Source organism: Schistocerca serialis, chromosome 5 (genome assembly GCF_023864345.2).
Source record: "Schistocerca serialis cubense isolate TAMUIC-IGC-003099 chromosome 5, iqSchSeri2.2, whole genome shotgun sequence".
Taxonomy (NCBI): Eukaryota; Metazoa; Arthropoda; class Insecta; order Orthoptera; family Acrididae; genus Schistocerca; species Schistocerca serialis.
The window spans coordinates 481,759,032-481,781,619 of NC_064642.1; the positions used below are offsets into that span (position 1 = coordinate 481,759,032).

Consider the following 22,588-nt stretch of genomic DNA (forward strand, 5'->3'; position numbering starts at 1 on the left):
GGTCGGAAGTACTTGGGGCACAGGCAGCATCACAGTCCGCCTTCTTGAGTCAAACCATACAGTAAGATGGGTCACGTCAGCACAAGCTCCATGTCCACCATCAGGTCCGGTGGTGGTGGTGGTGGTGGTGGTGGTAGTAGTGGTGGTGCCCCCACAGGTCGCATCCGAGGTGGAGCAGACAGCTCCAGTATGAATAGCAGCTGAATCATTACTGGTAGCATTATTGAAGAAGCTGTGCCAGGTTCATCCACTGGTGATGGGTGTCCCCTTGTATGTTGTGGCAGGGATCCAGTCGCATCAGGGGATCCATCGAGTAACACAGACTGGTGTGGTGACATCGGTGTCCCAGCCTAGGTTGTTTGGTCATCCACGTGCATGTGCGACTGGTCGTAATGATGTGCACTGAGGCCCTCCTCCATTCAGATGTCAGAGACGGTGACCATGGCATCGGGGGATGACAGCGGGAATTCAGTTTGGGCAGGCCAGAAATGGGACGACGGCTGCAAGGGTTGGCGTCCCTGACATTGGCTGCAGGACAGGCAGGAGCGTCCGGGGTTGATGCCTGTGGAGCAGTTCAAGGGGTCTGTTGTTGTCGAATGGCGTGAACTGATAGGAAGACAGAAACTGATCCAAGGCAACATCAGACAAGGACCAAGTTGTTCACTTTTTTATTTGCGTTCTGAATGTTCTAAATAACCTTTCAGCCTCACTGTTGGACTGCAGGTGTAAGGGCGGGGCAAAAATGTGGTGAATCCTGTGGGTGATGCAAAGCAGGCAAACTCCTGTGACACAAACTGAGGGCTGTTATTAGAGCCAAACATTGCTGGAAGTTGTCCTATGGAAAAAATTTTTGAGGGGGCTGCCACGGTGCCAGAGGCCAAAGTTGAAGGGTAACATACAACATATAGGAACTGAGAGAATGCTTCAATAAGTATTAGGCAGCACATGTTCAGGAAAGAGCCAACGAAATTTATGTGGCAATGGTCCCAGGCCTGCGAAGGCTGCAGCCACGAGGAGATCACCACCTGCGGGGCAGCTTGCGGTGATGCACATTGAGAACATTCTGTAACATGACTAGTGATGTCACCATCCAAACCAGGCCAAAAAAACATGAGGGCAGGCTAAAACCTTTGTGTGTGACACCCCCACTGATCAGCATGCAGCAATTGAATGATCTCTGAATTGAAAGCCAAGGGAACCACGATGCGAGGAGCTGAATAGTCCAAATCAAGGAGCAGAACATCATCAATGACAGAGAAACAATGTCAAGACACACAGTAGTTATGGAGGCGGCTGGATGCCCACACTCACAGTGGAGGCACCTCTCGCCAGCCATGTTGTACGCAATGTGTCACATTCCGTAAAATCGGATCAGTAACATTAGCCTGCACGACCTGAGCACCAGATTAGAAAACCATCAATAGTCTGATGAATGCATTCATCAATGTGGAAACAGACTAACTCCTCCCAATCAAAAACTGGGTCTGGACCAAAAGATGGTTGTTGACCCAGTTGGTATGTTACGAGACAAGGAGCAGATTGTGAGACAGACTTCAGTTTGGAAAACTCTGTTTCGCACACCTGCAACCGGTGGAGAGACGTTCCCTTATGCAGCAAGGTATGTAACAGTTGGGCAACTGACGCCGTCCCCGGAAAAAACTTGTGATAATAAGCAATCTTACAGGAGAGAAGAAAAAAAAAGGAGTTCTTTGACTCGTGTAGGATGCGGAAGAGCCACAACAGCAGAGATATTCTGACCAAGGCGTTTGATACCAGCACCAGAAAGCTTGAATCCAAGAAAAACAACACAAGGCACACACACGTTGTCGAGATGTTCAGCACTGGAGGAGCTAGAGACCACAAGACCACAAGATAGTTGGCACAGACCTCACGAGTTGTTCACGAAACTGCTGGAAAATTGCCAAGGCAGTGGCCATGCCAAATGGTAACTGCAAGTACTGATACAATCCAAAAGGCGTGTAAACAATCACGAGCTGTTGAGAGACAGCATCAATGGGAAACTGGAGATCTGCATCAGAGAGGTCGATCTTGGAAAAATATTGACCACCAGTGAGCCTAGCAAAAAGTTCGTCAGAATGTGGCGACGGATACGTGTCAATCATAGACTGTGGATTGACAAAAACTTTGAAATCGCTGCAGATGTAACTGTCCTGATAGCTTCTTCACAATGATTAAGGGAGTAGCCCATTCCATGGGTGTGATTTGTTGGATGGCCCCAGAGGCTCTGCCTCTGCCTGTGCCTTGAGCTCCGCCTTGACTCGGTGAGAGAGCACCATTGACACCAGGCAAACCTGGAAGAAATGGGGTCTGGCCGGAGGTTTCATGGGGATATGGGCTTTGAAATTATTGGCACAACCAAACCTGCAGAAAACAAGACCAGAAAAGCCAGTGGACGAACCACAGATTTATATGTGACTGGACCGAGACACTACCTAAGATAAGAATGCTTTGTTTATGGTAGCTGACTAATGTATGTAACACTGGCACTAAAGTCCATGTACGTTTGCAAGTTGCGTAGTGATACGGCAGCACCAATGTCGACTTGCTTGTGCAAAACCTTCTGATAAATCTTGACATCAGTAAAAAGATCATTGGATGCAACAGGCACGTCCGATACATAACTGAAATTCATGTCATCATCTGCAACAGACTGTTGGAATTTTGCATTGCAAACAGGAGCAATGTGGCCTGTTTTGTTGCACTGGCAGCAAATGGAGCACTGCTTAGGACAATACAGCCTATCATGGGTGACAAAACACAACGGACAAGATGGAAGCATTGAAAACTTGCATTGTTGTTCATTACCACGCTTGCTGTGCTGCTGCTGTGGCCTTGGTTGCTGCAGTGAGGTGGGCCAGCTGCTGCAACATTTTGCTTGCGTGCAGACCGCTGCCACCATGTCGTCCCCCCCAGTGAATCAGCCAACAAACAGTGGGAGGCAAGCAGGTTAAACTTCTGCAACCTTGCACCACAATTCAATTTGAGTACCTGCAGCCATCAAAACCTCACACTTGAGCAATGGTCAGAATGTCTCAGATGGAGGGATTTTCAGACTAAGGGGCCCACTCATGAATCTCACAATCAGGGCAAACTGAATGATTGCACACGAACCACTTGGTTGGCATACAACTCCTTATGTACATTAGTGAGGAAGTGACAAATGAAGGTCGCACTTGTTATCAAAAGAGAGTGAAGACGAATCCTGCTGGGGGCCAGCAGGTCAATAATGAAGACAAAAAAAAGCATGGCATAAGGTAAAATCAGTCAATCCAAAAGCGTGACGATGCTCCTGCAACCATTTTTCGTAGCTTCCCATTCTTCAACAGACTCATCATAAGCTGGAAATGGCAGGGATAAATGACCGGGGCAGCGACAGGCAAAACTGGAAGTGCAAGGGGTGACATAGCAGGCGATGTATATTGAGAGGGACCTAACTGGCCAAAACAGAGACAAGCATTTAAGCATTTGCAATACCAGGGTTTGATTGTGTTGTACTGTGGCGAACACCCCCTGCTGCTGACTGAGACGCTGTAAATGCAGTAATAACCCCTTGCTGATCAACCAGCCACCATAAAAAAATCATCTGTAGCACCATCAGACATTGTATACGCAATGGAGGACCAACCATAGACTGAAAACTATGCGGAGATCAATCCCACACCATTGTCACTCATGTTGTAAGTTGGACACTTGACACAACCAAGAATGTTAGAACAAATTTATTAGACTGTGGCATGTACGTCATTCATCATATCATACACTGAACACAATAAGACAAGGCAAATGTATGCAAACAGCAATAACATGACAACTGAGTGCAAGCATAATGCAGCAGGGTTTAAATAGGAAGCCGCCCATCCCAGGTTCTACCACAAGTTCACAGTAATGCTCTTTCGCAACACACACTCATGGATGACAACACTCTGCTAGTATGCACAGCTTTCAAGTGTGCGTGCATTTCTTCACAGATGATGTGGAAAGCTTTTTACAATCAGTCCCTGAAGAACATGTCGGTGAGACATGGCTCCTACTTTTACTTTCAGGACACAGATACAACAGCTGACTGAAGAATGTTTACCAAACAACGATATTACGTTAAAGATATTGCCACCAAAGATAACAATAAAGGGTCTCCGAGAAGTCACAATACCCCTTAAGAAAATATACATGGGAACGTGCCCCTGACACTCCACTACCTGGGCACTTGAAATTCAAGTATTGCAGTCAACAAAGAAAGACTACATTTTAAAAAAATTGAAAATGTAAGCAAAACAATGGAAAATCCAAGATGGAATAAAGACAACATTATGAGAAGGATGAATTGTTACTTACTCTGCAGTAGAGATGTACAGTCACAGATAGGCATGACAAGAAGACTATCACACACACGTGTGCGCGCACCGAAAGGCATCTCGAACACACATATGACAACTTTCTCTGGCTGTCGAGGCCAGCACTCCACCTTATGTTATGATATGAGCTGGGGTGTCATCACGATACCTCCCGGGACCTTAGCACGGCAGAAACACACAGGCCTCTGTGTACAAGGCATAATGGTGGATGCATTTATCTTCTGGATGCATACTTGTTATATGTAAGAATTTATACCTGCTATACATAAGAACTTCAACAAACAGTATACTATTTTCAACTAGGGTGTACGGGGACTTCTCAGACACACTGTATACTGTCAGTATATGGATACATTTTTGTTTTTTACATAGTGTAAGCTGCTGCCAGCCACTGTGTTGGATCTGTACAAGAACTGATAAACTACAGGTCATGTTACATGACTGATATTTAATCGTCAGTCTTCACTCTTCTCTACCACCAACTTTATGCAGCAAGATAAATACCTACTTTAACGTATGTGTGGTAAAGAGCTGGTCACAAAATGGATATACCTGTTGTAAAGTTGATAATGTGATCACCATGGCTTTTGATGCAAGACTACTGCAGTGTGGATACTTAAAAAATGATGTGGAATGTCCACATCTTACCCGCTATCAAGTGTGCTTACTGTCCCATTCCAATGCATTATAATCATTTCACTGAAACTCCTCATTTACACTTTGTTGACTAATAAGAGGAAACTGTATAACAACACTGCAACTTCTGTTTTGAGAAATATGACTGCAAATGTTGGTCACAACTGTCTGTTTCACAGCACTGTTTCTTCAGGGACCTGTGCTTCTGTAGTCTCCAGATTTGGTAATGTTCAAGAACTGATGCAGATAAATAACAACTGTGGGCCGTAGGAGAGACAGATCTCCATACTTTAAAGTCATTTTATTCAGTTTTAGCTGGGGCACTTTTCTTGTTAGCTCTTAGCTCCCATTATTGTTCCACACTTATTTTTAAACTCACCTTGTCATGGACTCCAGCATCCAATTTATTGAGACAATGGACAACATGGGCCATGTCTATCCATGGACGTCCATCTTCAGTTACTTGGTGGTATAAGTAATCACGGAAAAGCTTCAGCATGTAACGATCCCCTGTTTCAGCCCAAGTGGGATCCATATTAAGCCTTAAAGAACAAGAAGGAAATGTTTTGTTAGCTACATTCATACAAAATATACTAATTGCAATACAATATTTTCCTGTAAAGCCAAAATTTTTTCAAGTTCAGGCCTCTAAAAAATTACAATATATTACAAATATATAATAACTAAAGTTTACAGACAGTTCTTTCAGTTACAAACTTAAAGGGGAGAGTACGCTACAATTTACTTAGCACAGAAAACAACAGACAAAAACAATGGAGGTCCCTGATTTACAAACCTGACCTAGGAAGCTAGTAGTAGTAGTAGTAGTAGTAGTAGTAGTAGAAAATATAAATAAGTGTTACAATTGTTCTAGTTCAGTACTCTGCTTCGTCTCCTCAAAACCAAGGGCACTTTACATGGAATGGGAATAGGCTGGACACAAGGGGCAGTATAAAATAGGCTGCAGTTCATAGCAGATAGTAGTACAGTGCCCCTAAACAATATACAATTACAATAAATCTCCTATGTAGGACTCAACACAGTTTTCACAATGGCGATCATCACAAACTCTGCTCCCTCAGCCTCTGATTATTGAATATCTGACCAGTTTTGTGACTGCAGAGAATGTTTCCAACTGAGAGAAAATAATTTATCATTCTTAATTGGCAGAATCAGAATGTTATCTTTAACGTATACATTGAAGAGGCGCTGAAAAAAGTAAGGGAAAATTCACAGACAGGTGTAGTAATTCATGGCCAACGAATAGATATGATAAGATATGCCGATGATATAGCTGTCCTGGCTGAAAGTGAAGAAGATCTTGTAGTCCTACTGAATAGAATGGATAAAGTTATGGGTGAAGAATATAATATGAGAATTAATAAAGCAAAAACAAAAATAATGGCATGCGACAAAGAAGATCAAGTGAAAGTCCAAGTTCATGTAGGCAATGAACTGCTTGAACTAGTTGATAAATTTACTTATCTGGGCAGTAATATTACCAGGGATGGAAGGAGCAAGGCAAAGTGAGGGTAGAATAGCTCAAGCAAAGGCTACTTTTAACAAGAAGAAAAACATATTAACATCTAAGAGCATCAGCCTTGAAATCAGGAAAAGATTTTTGAAATCATGTGTGTGGAGTGTGGCATGCTAAGGGTGTGAAACATGGACTCTCGGGACAGAGGAAGACCAGAAGCTAAATTCTTTTGAAATGTGGTACTATAGGCGCATGCTCAAAATAAAATGGATCGACAAGGTCACAAACGAAGTGGTTCTGGAAAGAGCAGGTGAGAAGAGAAGCTTCTGGAGTTTCATTGTTAAAAGAAGAGTGCAATTTACAGGCCATCTATTAAGACATAAAGGACTCCTGAACACAATCATAGAGGGATATGTCGAGGGAAAAAGACCAAGAGGAAGACCACGACTGAGGTACATGGATCAAATCGTGAAAGATGTGGGATGTAACACCTATAAAGAAATGAAGAGAAAAGCTGAAAGACGCACAGAATGGAGACAAGCTGCCATTGTAGCTGTTGCAAACCAATCCTTGGATTGACGAAGAGAAAAGCTGAAAGACGCACAGAATGGAGACAAGCTGCCATTGTAGCTGTTGCAAACCAATCCTTGGATTGACCACTACAGAAGAAGAAGAAGAAAATTGGCAGAAATTGTTAGATGTGAAACTAACAACAGGCATGTCCCAAAAGAGTGTTATAAAACGAATATTGTACGTGGTATACATAAATGACACAGGCCTGTTTCCAGATGATTAACTGTATGAAAACGTAGGAAGACCTGCAGACGGTCAATGCTTGTACTTGAGCCTCTACATAAACAAAGTGGCGTTCAACCATTGAAATATCTGTCGTTGTTGGAGACATCACCCAGCTGCACTCCCGTAACTTGTTTAAACAAACGTACTTTACTTTATTGCTCGTACACAGGTCAAAAGATCCGGTACTCTTATTTCACAATTTACAATCAACCATATTCCAAACTGTTAAATAACAAGCAGTATGTGTGTAACATTATAAAGAAGCAACAATATAGGGCTAGTTGTATGAAACGCAAATGACATTCTGAAATTCATTAGAAGAATACTAAAAGAAATGCAAGTCACAAAGAAAGCATGCAGCTTAGCAAATCCTATTTCAATCAATAATTACATAGTATTCATCAGTTTTGAGCCATTAGTGGATCAGACTAACAGAAGCAGCAGAAATGAATCCAAAGACGACCTGTGAGTTTTTTAACTTGTTAATTTCAGTAAGCACAAAATTGGAGATCTCATCAAAACAAATACTACAAAAGAGGTGGTGTTCACCATAGAAAATTTTACTGTTAAAATTCTGAGATCGTATTTTCATACAAAGGCTTACTAAGAGCTGTTCTTCTTGAGTACTATTCATATACAGAACATGACACTGGGAATCTATAACCTACAATAAGTACCCTCCACCTTATGCCATGAGGTAACATATGGACTACAGACATAAAGATGGAGGAAATATGTAAAGACAAAATGGATAGACTTCTACATTTACAATGCTACACAGTTGGGAGGGGGGGGGGGGGGGGGAAATAACGATTACAGAGGAAGAAATAAAAAGGAAATAAACCAAATGCTTCTGTACGGATGAGAAAAATTGGAATAGAGTAAAAATACATATTGTGAAACATAGAGCTGCACTTGCATGGAAAAGCAAAAATAATCAGTGCAATATTTAAGCTCACTGGTACATGAAGCTTATATGCTTGTTGTGGTAGCTTTCAATCCAGAGACTGGTTTTATGCAGTCCTCCACACTAGTCTATCCCTTGAAAGCCTCTTCATCCACTGCAACACACATCCATTGGAATCTGCTTACTTTATTCAAGCCTAGTTCTTACTCTAACATTTTTACCCTGTATACTTCCCTCCATGACCAAACTGATAAGTGCTTGAGGTCCCAGAATGTGAATGTGTCTTATCAACCAATCCCTCCTTTTACTAAGTTGCACCATAAATTTCTTCTCTCTACAATCTGATTCAGTAGCTCCTTATTGACTATTCAATTCACCCATCTAATCTTCAATGCACAACTGTAGCACCACATTTCAAACACACATTCCCACCTTTTTCAAGTTCATTGTCCACATTTCACTACAAGGCTACACTCCAAATACCTTCAGAAAAGGACATCCCAGAGGGAAACATTCCACGTGGGAAAAATACATCTAAAAACAAAGATGATGTGACTTACGAAACGAAAGCGCTGGCACGTCGATAGGCACACAAACAAACACAAATATACACACAAAATTCTAGCTTTTGCAACCAACGGTTGCTTCGTCAGGAAAGAGGGAAGGAGAGGGAAAGACGAAAGGATGTGGGTTTTAAAGGAGAGGGTAAGGAGTCATTCCAATCTCGGGAGCGGAAAGACTCATTACCCTCTCCTTTAAAACCCACATCCTTTCGTCTTTCCTCTCCTTCCCTCTTTCCTGACGAAGCAACCGTTGGTTGCAAAAGCTAGAATTTTGGGTGTATATTTGTGTGTCTATCGACGTGCCAGCGCTTTCGTTTGGTAAGTCACATCATCTTTGTGTGTGTGTCTATATATTGTTTTCAGAAATCTATTCTAGTTATTGCCAGTCTACATTTTATATAATCTCTCTTTCTGCTATCATCAGTTATTTTGCAGCCTCAAACAGAAAAACTCTTGGTATGTTAGTTGATTGGGAGGGTTAAGGGACTAAACAGTAAAGTCATCTGTCCCTCAATTTGAGAGCAATGCATTCACAAGTAGAGGCATCTACCAAGAACACGATCTGGTCTAGTGGGAATATACATAAAAGTAAAAACAGAAAGTCTAAAATGTAATGGACATATTTTGGACTGTCAATAATAATAGCAAAATGAAACAAAGAAATCAGCAAGTGGGCTTCCCTGGGTCTCTGTACATGACAGAGAATGTTCCACCCACACCTGGCCCATCCCTAATCCATTACAGTCGAGGGCACCCTCTATTCAACATAGTGTGACACCCACAATGGAAAAAGGGGGTGCACCTGATAGTAGGCAAACCAAATCTAAAAACAACTGAAACAGAGGAAAAGAGGGATGAAAGAATGGCCTGGACAAGGAGGTGGGAGATGCCCCAACCCCAACCACTCGGCCCCTGCTCAGGATGTAGATTAAAACCTTAAAACTGAGAATAAACATCACTTTCACAGAGAAAACAGGGAAACAATTCAATCACCCATGAATTGTATCACATTATTAGAGACAATGAGTCCAGAAGTCTGTACTTAGCATGGAGGGGCAAAACAAGAGGGCATTCCACCGCAATATGAGCTACAGTCTGTAAGGCTCCACAACCCCAATGTAGGGGTGGTTGAGGACACAAAATGAAACTGAGGGTTAACCTGTTATGGCTGATGTGAAGATGACTTATGATGGTGGATTCCTTCTGGGGGAAGCAGAAGGAAGAGTGCCCTGCTGCAGTAATCTTCTCAATTATGTGAAGTTTATTAGATGTAGCAACAGACCACCAGGTGTCGTTCCATTTCTGAGTGAGCAGAGACCTTACGGGCACCTGAAAATCTACACCTGGGATCATCAAAGCAAAAGGGGATCGGTGAGTGCTCCTCTAGTCAAAGAGGCAGCCATTTCATTCCACAGGATACCCATGTAACTAGCGAGCCACAGAAAGACAACTATGCAGGCAGCATCACAAAAGTCAGTGAGAGGGTCTTGAATGGCAGAGACAAAGGGGTGGCAAGAATAGCATCAGTCAATAGTGTGGAGACCGTGAGTCAGTACATATTAAAACACGGTCGACAGAAGCCCGTTTTATAAACTGGAGGGCTCTGCTAATAGCTATCAGCTCTGCTGTGAACACGTTACATGTTTCCAGCAGTTTTCTTTTTCTTTTTGGTAGGGTTTAAGGGCGCTCAACTGCTGAGGTCATTAGCGCCCAGTCACTGGTGTTAGAGCAAATGGAATCTGCTAAAACTCAAGGGGATGGGGGGACACCAGAAGTACCTGACAAAGATGCAGATAAAATAAGTAAAAAGGTTAAATGTCTTTGGACAAGCCAGTTAAAGTTATAAAACGCAGAATACGAGCAGCTGCTCGAGCGTCATCAGCTAAAACATCCGGTAAAGTAGATGGCAGGGACAGGATAACACGAAATTGATTAAAACGGGGACACGACAATAAAACATGGCGCACTGTTAATGCCTGACCACAAGGGCACTGCGGGGCTGGATCACCGGAGAGCAGGTAGCGGTGGCTAAACCGGCAATGCCCAATCCGCAACCTGGTCAGAAGGACCTCCTCGCGCCGAGATGGTCGGGAGGATGTTGTCCAAGCAGTTGGGAGCGGTTTTACTGCCCGGAGCTTGTTTCCTTGGAGGGGATGACTAAGCATCCCACCACAACGACACAAGCCTCTTACATACATCCCCACGAACGTCAGATGACGGGACACAATGGGAGGCTGGCCGAGGCAGGAGGACTGCAGCCTTGGCTGCAGCATCCGCAGCCTCATTCCCAGGCACTCCTATATGTCTGGGAACCCACAGAAAGCTGACAGAACCACCATTATTAGCGAAAGAATGGAGGGACTGCTGTATCCGTTGAATCAAGGGATGAACCGGATAGGGAGCTCCAAGGCTCTGAAGAGCACTGAGCGAGTCAGAGCAGAGTACATACGATGAATGGCGGTGGCGCTGGGCATACTGAACGGCCTGATGGAGAGCAAAAAGCTCGGCCGTAAAGCTGGAACATTGGTCGAGGAGCCGGTATTTAAAGGTGGCGGCCCCGACGACAAAGGCACAGCCGACACCATCGTCAGTTTTGGAGCCATCGGTGTAAATAAAGGTGTGACCGGCAAGTCGAGCACGAATTTCGACAAACCGTGAGCAATACACTGCAGCCGGAGTACCCTCCTTCGGGAGTGAGCTGAGGTCGAGATAAATAGGAACCGGAGCCTGGAGCCAAGGTGGTGTCGGGCTCTCACCCTCTCTGAAGGTGGTAGGGAGGGCAAAATCCAATTGTCGAAGCAGGCGACGGAAGCGGACTCCGGGTGGCAGCAGGGCAGACACATACAACCCATACTGACGGTCGAGAGAATCGGCGAAGAAGGACTCGTAAGAGGGGTGGTCGGGCATAGACAACAACCGGCAGGCATACCGACACAGCAGTACGTCGCGCCGGTAAGTCAATGGTAACTCGGCAGCTTCAGCATAAAGACTCTCCACAGGACTAGTGTAGAAGGCTCCGGTCGCAAGACGTATCCCCCGATGGTGGATGGAGTTGAGCCGGCGTAAGAGGGACGGCCGAGCGGACGAGTAGACGAAGCTCCCATAATCCAGCTTCGATCTGACTATGGACCGATACAAGCGAAGCAGGACAGTGCGATCCGCTCCCCAAGATGAACCGCTAAGAACTCTTAGGACATTAAGGGAACGTGTACAACGGGCCGCCAAATAAGAGACATGTGGAGACCAACACAGTTTCCTGTCCAACGTGAGCCCTAAAAACTTAGTTGTGTCCACGAATGGGAGAACAACGGGACCGAGATGTAAGGATGGCGGAAGGAACGCTTTATATCGCCAAAAGTTGATACATTTGCCACGCTCCATGAGTAGAGGCTGTCTAGACAACGCTGAAGGCAGCGCTCCAGGAGGCATGTTCTCTGGGCACTGCAGTAGATCGCGAAGTCATCGACAAAGAGGGAGCCTGAGACATTAGGTGGAATGCAATCCATAATTGGATTGATCGCTATGGCAAAAAGGGCTACGCTCAAGACGGAGCCCTGAGGCACTCCGTTCTCCTGGAGGAAGACGTCGGACAATACGGAACCCACACGTACTCTAAACTTTCGATCCGTTAAAAAGGAATCAATAAAAAGGGGCAGGCGACCGCGTAGGCCCCACCTGTGCATAGTGCGGAGGATACCTCCTCTCCAACAGGTATCATAAGCCTTCTCCAAGTCGAAGAACACGGCTACCGTTTGGCGCCTTCGCAAAAAGTTGTTCATGACGAATGTCGACAGGGTCACAAGGTGGTCAACAGCGGAGCGGCGGCGACGAAAGCCGCATTGGACATTAGTAAGTAGTCGTCGAGATTCAAGAATCCAGACTAACCGAGCATTAACCATGCACTCCATCACCTTACAGACACAGCTTGTAAGAGAAATGGGGCGGTAACTAGAAGGAAGGGGTCTATCCTTCCCAGGTTTGGGTATAGGAACAACAACGGCGTCACGCCAACGCATGGGGACTTGACCTTCGGTCCAGACGCGATTGTAGGTACGAAGAAGGAAGCTTTTGCCCGCCGGAGAAAGGTGTGCCAGCATCTGAACGTGAATGGCATCTGGCCCCGGAGCAGAGGACTGGGACAGTGCAAGCGCACGTTCGAGTTCCCGCATAGTAAAGGGGGCATTATAAGTTTCCAGATTCAGCGAGTGGAAGGAAGGTCGCCGAGCCTCTTCTGCCTCTTTCCTGGGAAGGAAGGCAGGATGGTAATGGGCGGAGCTTGAAACTTCCGCGAAAAAGTGGCCAAAGGCGTTGGAGACAGCCACAGGATCAACAAGGACCTCATTACCTGAGGTCAGGCCAGGCACCGAGGAGTGGGCCTTAATGCCCGACAGCCGGCGCAGGCTACCCCAAACGACAGAAGAGGGAGTGAAACTGTTAAAGGAGCTGGTGAAAGAGGCCCAACAAGCTTTTTTGCTGTCTTTGATGACTCTACGGCATTGCGCTTGGAGTCGTTTGTATTCTATACAATTCGCCAACGTAGGATGGCGGCGAAAGGTGCGTAAAGCACGTCGTCGAGCACGGATAGCATCCCTACAAGCCTCGTTCCACCAGGGGACGGAAACGCGACGTGAAGAAGAAGTAGTACGAGGAATGGAACGTTCGGCAGCATTGATGATAACAGCCATGAGGTATTCGACCTGACTGTCACAACTGGGAAAATCGTGGTCCGGAAAGATCGCCAGGGATGAGTACAGTCCCCAGTCAGCTTTCAGTATGTTCCAGTTCGAAGGACGTGGGGATGGGGTGTGGTGCAGGAGACGAACGACACAGGGGAAGTGGTCGCCCGAATAGGTGTCAGAAAGGACATACCACTCGAACCGACGGGCAAGAGTGGCAGAACAGATCGAGAGGTCCAAGTGGGAGTAGGTATGAGTAGAGTCCGAAAGGAAAGTCGGGGCGCCGGTATTGAGGCAGACAAGATTGAGATGGTTGAAGACATCCGCCAAGAGTGAGCCTCTTGGACAGGACGCAGGAGAGCCCCAAAGGGGATGATGGGCATTGAAGTCGCCAAACAATAAAAACGGCGGGGGAAGCTGAACGATCAGGTGCATCATGTCAGCCCGACTAACAGCAGATGATGGTGGAGTGTAGATGGTACAAACTGAAAAAGTAAAAGCAGAAAGAGTAATGCGGACAGCTATTGCTTGGAGTGGGGTGGTCAATGGGATGGGATGGTAATAAACATCGTCCCGAACGAGCAACATGACCCCACCATGAGCTGGGATACCGTCCACAGGGGTGAGGTCATACCGCTCCGAGGTATAGTGGGTAAAGGCAATACGGTCAGTCGGGCGCAACTTGGTTTCCTGGAGACCAAGGACGAGCGGACAGTGCAGGCGGAGGAGCAGTTGTAATTCCTCCCGATTAGATCGGATACCTCGTATGTTCCAATGAAACAACGCCATCGCTAGTCAAAAGGTTGGGGGAACGAGACGGGGGAAGAGCTGGTCACCTCGACGGCCGCGGAGGGCCAGGTTGCGAGGGAACTACGCTACAACCGACGGGAGGCGGATCCGGTTCCATCGACTTGTTGCCAGCTGCGGCCGCTGTCCCTGGTTGTGTAGGACGGGCCGCATCATTTGCCGACGAAAGGCCGGCGGAGCGCCTGGCAGCAGAGCGTCCCGGCGAAACTGAGGACGGCCGGGAGCAGCGACTCACGGATGGAGCGTCAGACGAAACGCGCCGGGGTGGAGAGGGGGATAGAGACTTCTTCTTGGAGGCCTTCTTGGAAGGCCGAGGAGGCACAGGGATGGTGGGCTGGACCCGAAGAAGGTCCTCACGCGTGGGGTCCGTTTTGGAACGCCGGACCTCGGAAGCTGGGGTCCGGAACGTTTCCCCGATGGACGCCTGAGAAGAGGATCGCTTCTCAGGTGGCGTGGGGGGAGGAGGAGGAGGAGGAGGAAGGGTGGCCCCTGGGGCAGAGGGGGTGGGGGCCACGGGGGAGGAGGATTTGGAAGGGAGGGATTTGGGAGGCGGAGGCAGAGCCCCCTGATGGGTGGAGGAGGTGGAGGGGGTACAGGATAGGGGTGAGGATACCGCGGAAGGAGTGGACACAACTGAGGCAAACGAGGTGGTCAATGGCACGGGATGGAGGCGGTCGTACTTCTTCCGGGCCTCAGAATAAGAAAGCCGATCCAAAGTTTTGAATTCTTGTATCTTCTTCTCCTTCTGATATGCGGGGCAGTCTGAGGATCTGGGCGAGTGGACGCCAGGACAATTAACGCACCGAGGTGGTGGGGTGCATGTATGTTCCTCACGAAGAGGACGTCCACAATCGCCACAAAGGGGCTCAGCCTCACACCGTGATGACATGTGCCCAAAGCGCAAACACCTAAAACAGCGCATAAGAGGCGGGACGTAAGGTCGCACGTCACACCGGTAGCACATCACCTTCACCTTCTCCGGGAGAACGTCCCCCTCGAAGGCGAGGATAAAGGCCCCGGTGTCGATGCGACGGTCTTTGGGGCCGCGCTGGACTCGCCGGACGAAATGCACGCCTCGGCGCTCCAGGTTGGCCCTGAGCTCCTCATCAGATTGTAGCAGGAGGTCACGATGAAAAATAACCCCCTGCGTCCTATTTAGTGCCAGATGTGGGACAATGGATACTGGGATGTCCCCTAGGCGGTCGCACGCCTGGAGCGCCGCCGACTGTGTGGCGGAGGTGGTCTTGATAAGGACGGACCCTGATCGCATCTTGCTGAGAGCCTCGATTTCCCCGAAGACGTCCTCAATGTGCTGAACAAAGAACATGGGCTTGGAGGTGGCGAACGTCCCCCCCCATCGGTTCGAGAACAGACCAAATAGCGGGGGAAGTACTTCGCCCCAAGCCGGCGGGCCTGTCCCTCCTCCCATGGAGTGGCCAAGGGGGAAAGGGCAGGAGAACCAGAACTAGAAACGGTACCTTTTCTTTTGAAAGACTCGGCCGCAGAGCGACCAGATACATGTTGACGTTTCATCTGCGAAACGTCCGCCCCGATACCACCCACTCCGACCAGGGGCTCTCCCCACGGGCGCCACCCAGCCGCAGCAAGGGCCACCTGGCAGGATGACCATTGCCGGGAGTCCTGATGCCCCAAGGAGACGGGCATCTACTCCTTGGCCGACGTGGGGAGGGTGCAGCTCAGGTATCGGCAGTACAATCCCTGTGTTGTCAGGGGGCTACAACCTAGAGGGTACATGACGACCCCACCACAACGGGCTGGCTACCGTGCTGGATTTCTGGTGCCATGGAAAGTCCATCATGATCGCTGGTGCAGATGGAGATGCACTATGGGCGTAACTTGGACAACCCATCAGGCGTTGAGGCCCAATTTGAGGAATAGTGGGTAAGGTTACAACGCCGGTGCAATGCTGAGTGCCAAGGTCTTAGTGCACTTAGGACCAGTGGTACACCATGTAAGGTGTCCTTCCCCAAAAGGCTCGTACTTCTGTAGAATTTTGAAAAATGGAGGTCAAACCCCAAGGGGGACCATTACATGGAAGGCCGAAACGGTTGAAACTCCTTTTAGTCGCCTCTTACGACAGGCAGGAATACCGCGGGCCAATTCTAACCCCCGAACCCGCAGGGGGAGTTTCCAGCAGTGAATGGCATTCCATACTGGCAGGGGATGCAAAAACATATCCTGCGTGATCCACAGTTTTGGAGCTGTCAGTGTAAAAAATGACAGCATCCTGGAACTCTTTAAGAACTGGATGTAACGGATGCTGAAAGGTCATGGGGGCAAACGAAACATTAGGACCCTGAAAGAGATTGGTAATAATCCATGGCCTGGGCATAATCCAGTTGGGGGATGCAGTAGGGGAGGGGGAGGGGGGGAGGACACGAGGAGCAAAGTCCAGGAAGAGAGATGGAAGAGATCTCAGCACAGGATAGCGACATGCATTCCAAATGGTAATCCTATCCTAGATGGGTATCAGGGTGAGGACCCCTCATATACAAAGAGAATGGGATACATGTTGTGATCAGAGAACTGTCCAATAGCAATTGGTTAGGAGACCAAGAGCTGGTGCCATCAAATTTGAAGATATAAGATCTCCACTTCAACAAGGAGACTGTCTATGAGAATATTCCAGAAAGTCCAGATGGTAGCAGTGGACAGACTTATGGCATGATGATGGACTGTGTCCAACAATTTCAAAGCTCAAGGAGCCATCAAGCCATAAATCTGGCATGCATTGTCCAAGTGGGACAAAACCAGGGCCCAGTAAATATGGGTAAGAGCAGCACCAGGCACAAGAAAGGAGGGAGCTTTAAGCTTCTGCATGCAGTTAGTCTTCAGTTGATGAATATGAGGCAACCAAGTCAGACTTTTATCAAAAAAGGTGGCCCATGAAACAGGCTGTGCTACAACGTACAGGGCTGGGTAACTAAGTACAGTTCTGAATCAGGATAAAGTGTCGTATGATGACAGAAACGCAAAAGCGTGACCCACATTTTTGTAGGAGAGAACTGGAAATCACGGGAAAGGCCCCTTGCAGTGACCTGCAGGATGGCACTTTGTAGCTGCAAAAATCCTCCAAATAGTATGCAGGGGTGACCAGCAGCCTAACAGAGGTCACTAACCCATTTATGGCAATGAGGAAGGTTGTGAAACTCAACCCAGAGCCCTGTAGGAGGTGAAGTACCAACTCTAACACACGGCAACCAGTGGGATAAAAACTGACGAATAAAAGTAAGCTGGGAGCTACGAAAGTCCCAGTCAAAGTAAAATGTGATGATGCCAAGTGGTGTTGCACACTTTAAGTATGTAGGAAAAGGCTGCAACAAGGTGCTGACGCTTAGAGAAAACTGGATCATTGGCAGTCCAGAAGACTATGGAGCTTGGCCCACATCTGAGAAGAATAGGCATACATCCCGAGGGTGGAGACCTAGAGTTCCCAGCAAGCCTTCTTACTGCGTGTGATTACATAGCGAGCCTTGGCATGAAGTTGCTTAAAAGTGATAAGGTTGGTCTGCAAAGTATGTCATTTGAATCATTTCAGGGCTCATCAGAGATCAAGAATAGCTATTGTAATGTCTATGGTCTACCACAGCAATGGTCGACCATGGAGGGGACCTGTAGAAAGAGGGATAATAGTACCAGTGGTGTGGATGATCTGCCAGGGAGGCGCTGAATGTAACAGCAGAGGTATAAAAGGTAAGCTGGATCTTTGAAGTGCACAGCATGGTAGATAGTCAGTTTCATGGTGGCAAAGAAACAACAAAATCAATGGAAAGTGGTCACTGTCACAAAGGTCATCATGTAGTGACCAAAATATTGAAGCCACAATATTAGGGGAAAAGATCGCTGAAATGGTGCCATGAGTGGCACTGAAGAGGCACAGATCATGATCTGCAAGAAGCTGGTCAACTAGAAAACCCCTACCAGACAAAGTGAAACTCCCCCACAGGGGGTGATGGGCATTGAAGTCCCACAGCAGTAGGAGAAAAGGAGTGGTGGAAGCTGTTGGATTAAGGAGGTCAGTTCGACATAAGTAAGTGGCCTGCCTGGAAATGGGTAAACATTGCAAATGGTGATCCCTGAGATTGTTTTCACCCATACGGCTATTGTTTCAAACATGGTACAAAGTGGAATCCATTCACTGAAGACTTCTGTGTAAACTAATGTACTGATTCTTCCAGATAGCTCTTGGGGACAGTATGGTTCCAACAGAATGTACAATAACCACCAAGTGTTGGCAATTGCCATCAGTGAAGGCATATTTTGGAAAGCAAATCAAACTGCAGAAGAGAGGAAGTAAGGTGCTGGCAGATGACAGCAATACCGATCACAATTCCACTGAATGACCGTAGTGGCTGAGAGAGGTATAAACGGTCCAGGAGAACTGGTCATGCCACACAATCACTGCCTGTCACCACTGGGGATGGAACCACATCCAAAATCATCAACTCAGAATCCAACTGAGTGGGGGAATCTGGACCTGGAGGGGGCATCATAGGAGTCTTGTCCCAATTCTTCTTCTTCTTCTCGTTCTTTTCCTTTCTAACCTCTGATGGGTAAGATTTGTTCAAGAGGCTATCTGTAGTGAGCACATGGACAGATGAAGAGCGAGAAGTCCTGGGACCAAGAGGTCATGGCTCCTTCAGCCACTGTTTGGCATCATGCCTCTGGTCTGCAGGTTGCTCAAAAGAGGGATCCCAAGAGAAAGAGTCTTGACACCAGTAGACACGAAAGAAGGAGAACACTTCTTTGGTCGAGTGCAGGTTAGTGGTTCCCGAAGAAGGTGCTGCAGGAACCATGAGAGCAGAGGGTGCTAAGAGATCTGACTCGGTACGGATGAGGTACAGAGGGGTGATGGTCATGATTTTTACATAACTGAAAATAATTTCCACAGGATGTACCTCGGTACAAGACAAATTCAAACAATGCAAAATCCAGGATGGAATGTAACAAAATAATGAAAAGGATAGTTGCTACTCACCATATAGTAGAGGTGCTGAGTTGCAGAAAGGCACAACACAAAGACTATCAGAATGTTAGCTATCAGTCAAGGCCTTTGTCAGAAATAGACAACGTAAGCACACGCACACACTCTCGTAAATGCAACTCACACACACACATGACGACAGTCTCTGGCAGCAGAAGCCCGATGTATGGCGTTGCGCGAGAGTGTGCGTATGTGTATGGTGAGCCAGACATCTGACTCCAGCTGCCAGAGACTTTGGTCAAGTGTGTGCGAGTTGCATTTACGTGAGTGTGCGCGCTTGTGTATGTTGTCAACTTTTGACAAAAGTCTTGTTGGCCAAAAGCTAACTTTCTGACAGTCTTTTCATTGTGCCTTTCTGCGATTCAGCATCTCAGTACAAGACAGGTGGTCCAGAGATTTGTAAACCAGGATCTTCTTTCTTGAAAACTGGGAAAACTGGTAAATGCGGAGGAGGATGGTGACAAACAAATGTGGATATTAACAAGCAGTACCTTCATTGAGTGATCATCCACAGTTGCTGCATTTTGGGTCCTGCCATGCTGTGGGATGACTTGTGCCCAAAACAAACATCTAAAGTCCAGCGTAGGTGGTGGGACAAACGATTTCACATCACACCTGTACACTATGACCTTAACTTTCCCCAGGAGGACATACCCTTCAAAGGCTAAGATAAAGGTACCTGTATCTGTACATTTCTCCTTGTGCCCTTTTTGTACCAATCTGATAAAGTGTATGCCTCACCACTGGAGATTAATCTGGAGTTAATCTGTTTGGAGAGTGAGGTTTCTGTGGAAGATGATTCCTTGGGCCATGTTCAACACTTTGTGTGAGGAAATAGTTATAAGTATGTCACCTAGACAGTCACATGCCTGAAGGGCTATAGATTGGGCAGCAGAGGAAGTTATTACTAAAAACGAACCATTCCGCATTTTTCCCAGACCCAACTTCACCAAATTTGTCTTTGATGTTTTCAACAAAAAATAATGGTTTTGCTGCAGTAAAGGTATCCCCATCAGTCCAAGTATATATCAAGCACTGGATGAAGAGTTTTGCTCCCAGACGACTGGGTTGTCACTCTTCCCACTACATAGACAGGGAAAGAAGTGTGGGGTCATATCTCTCTGCACTGCAATAACCTTTTCCATCTGAAGAGGGTGCTGGGGCCTTGTAACCGCCAGGAGAAGAAGTTTGAGATTCTTCATAGTGTTCCCATGAACAGCTAGGTTCTGAATGCCCATCCAGACAGAGCCCCACTTATACAACTGAAGTGCAGCAGGTTGCCCAGAGGTTGCCTGCTAATGATTTTTCCACTTCAGCAGCCATACAGTTCATTGGTGTGCAGCACATCTTGACATTGAGCGATTTTTTATAGAGGTTTCTACCATCCTCGTGATCTGGGTGGCTAAGGCAAGAGCCCCATTCCCTGTGACACGCAACGTTCCACCACCGTGCGACGTGGAGTTTGCTGAAGCATGCCCAGGGCTTATGGTTATGAAGGACTGGCGGTGCCCACCATTCTCCAGCTCAGGAAACATGAGCATCCAAAACCGAAAACTAAATCCAGCAGGATCAGCACCAAGAAGACCACTCAATGGAGAGGCAGAGGGGAAAAAGAATACTACAAGGACGGACTTGCAGCACAGAAAGAGAAGTAGCGCTGCAAGAGCCGGGCCCAGATGTAAGACAACACTGAAACAGAACAAGAGGGAGCACAATGGAAACACAAATCTACAGTAGAAGATGCAGGCAATGTGACTCCCCCTAAGGGATCTTATAACCTCTTTTCAAGGCACTATTAATGCCATTCAACTGATCTCCCAAGCCCTTTGCTCTCTCTGACAGTTGAAATGTCATCCTAATTTGGATGGTTAAGAGAAGTGGCGTTGGTGGAAATGAATCCATGAGGGCAGGTCATGCTTGGATAGCTCATTAGGTAGAGCACTTGCTAGCTAAAGGTATAGGTCTGAGGTTAGAGTTGAGGTCTGGAACACAGTTTTAATTAGCCAGGAAGTTTCAAATCTGCATGCACTCTGGATGAAGAAAAAATTGATTTAACTAGTATTTATTTCTCTATTCAACACAGCCTAGAAAATTCCTGCATACAAAAACCTGATACAACTTACTCTGGACGTTCATTTACGGTGCCCAACTTGACGAGTAACCGGCACAAGCGGCCATTTTCCATTTCCTTTGCCAGTTCATTCTCCAGTATATCTGCCCTCATTTGTGCTGCATCTAGTTGGGTGTAAAAACGTGCCCCAATCATTGGCATCAAGTCTGTTACGTTCCGAGGTTGCTGCTGTTGCTGCTGACTACTCAGCAGGTACCTAGCAGGAAATGATAAAAATACAAGTATATGGCCACTTCTTACAACCAGATTTAGATTTCTACTTGAACTTTAGCATAAACACAGATAAAGCAAACACACGAGAAAACATGTATATGCTCCTTCCTCCTATTACCATCACTAAGCTCAAGAAATAATTTTAGATGGTTAGATGTCAAAAAACTTATCACAGTTCAACACAAAGTAGACCTTAATGGACACTAGCGCAAAGTGAAGCATATTTTTACATTAAGGAGAGTAGACAATGAGCAAAAATTACAATATACAACAAAAAAAATAGTAACGATGTAAGACAACACTGAAATAGAACAAGAGGGAGCACAATGGAAACACAAATCTTCAGTAGAAGATGAGGAAGCAAGACGTTTATCTTGTGTTTCACACTACTACTTTTTTGGCTTCTTTTTTATGTCCCTTTTCTTTTTTTCTGTTTTCTATCAGAGATTTGGCTTATTTTCACTTATATATTTACCATTCCTACAATTAATTTAAAAACGATTCATTAAAAGTTAGGTAGTATTATAGTTTGCCCAAGGGGGGAAAAAAAACAAAGTGTATCTTGCATTCCAACAAAAACTTGAGGTGGTGGTATTGTCTTTCAGTCCAAAGACCTATTTGATGCAGCTCTCCATGCTAATCTGTCCTCTGTGTGCCTCTTCACATCAATTATTCTAAGCTACATCCACTTGGCAATACATGCTGTTGTCAGACCTTGGTTCCACTTTATTCCCCCCCTCCCCATAACCAAAATTTACTATTTCTTGATACATCAGGATGTCTCCTATTGACTAAACCTTTGTTTTAGTCAGGTTGCATCCTAATACTCTTTTCTTCCCAAATAGTTATGAATATCCACCTCATCCACCTCCACACACATCAGATAATGGCTTGAGGTGCATATTCTTAAATAAAAACATATTTTCACAGTAAAAGCATGAATGATAATAACTAGTGGAGTATTCTGAACTCAATGAACAAAATGTTGTTGGCAAAAATATA

General features: G+C 46.4%; 1 protein-coding gene across 2 annotated transcripts in view; it reads right to left on the reverse strand.

The window, feature by feature from the left end:
* LOC126481314 (PAN2-PAN3 deadenylation complex subunit PAN3) overlaps positions 1–22,588 on the reverse strand; it is a 144,023-nt gene that overhangs the window by 15,456 nt on the left and 105,979 nt on the right. For both annotated transcript variants that reach the window (XM_050104975.1, XM_050104974.1), the window contains exons 10-11: positions 21,366–21,569; positions 5,389–5,551 (exon numbers count right to left, since the gene is read on the reverse strand). In XM_050104975.1, the coding sequence (XP_049960932.1) occupies positions 5,389–5,551; positions 21,366–21,569 (367 nt within the window). The remainder of the gene's footprint in view (positions 1–5,388; positions 5,552–21,365; positions 21,570–22,588) is intronic.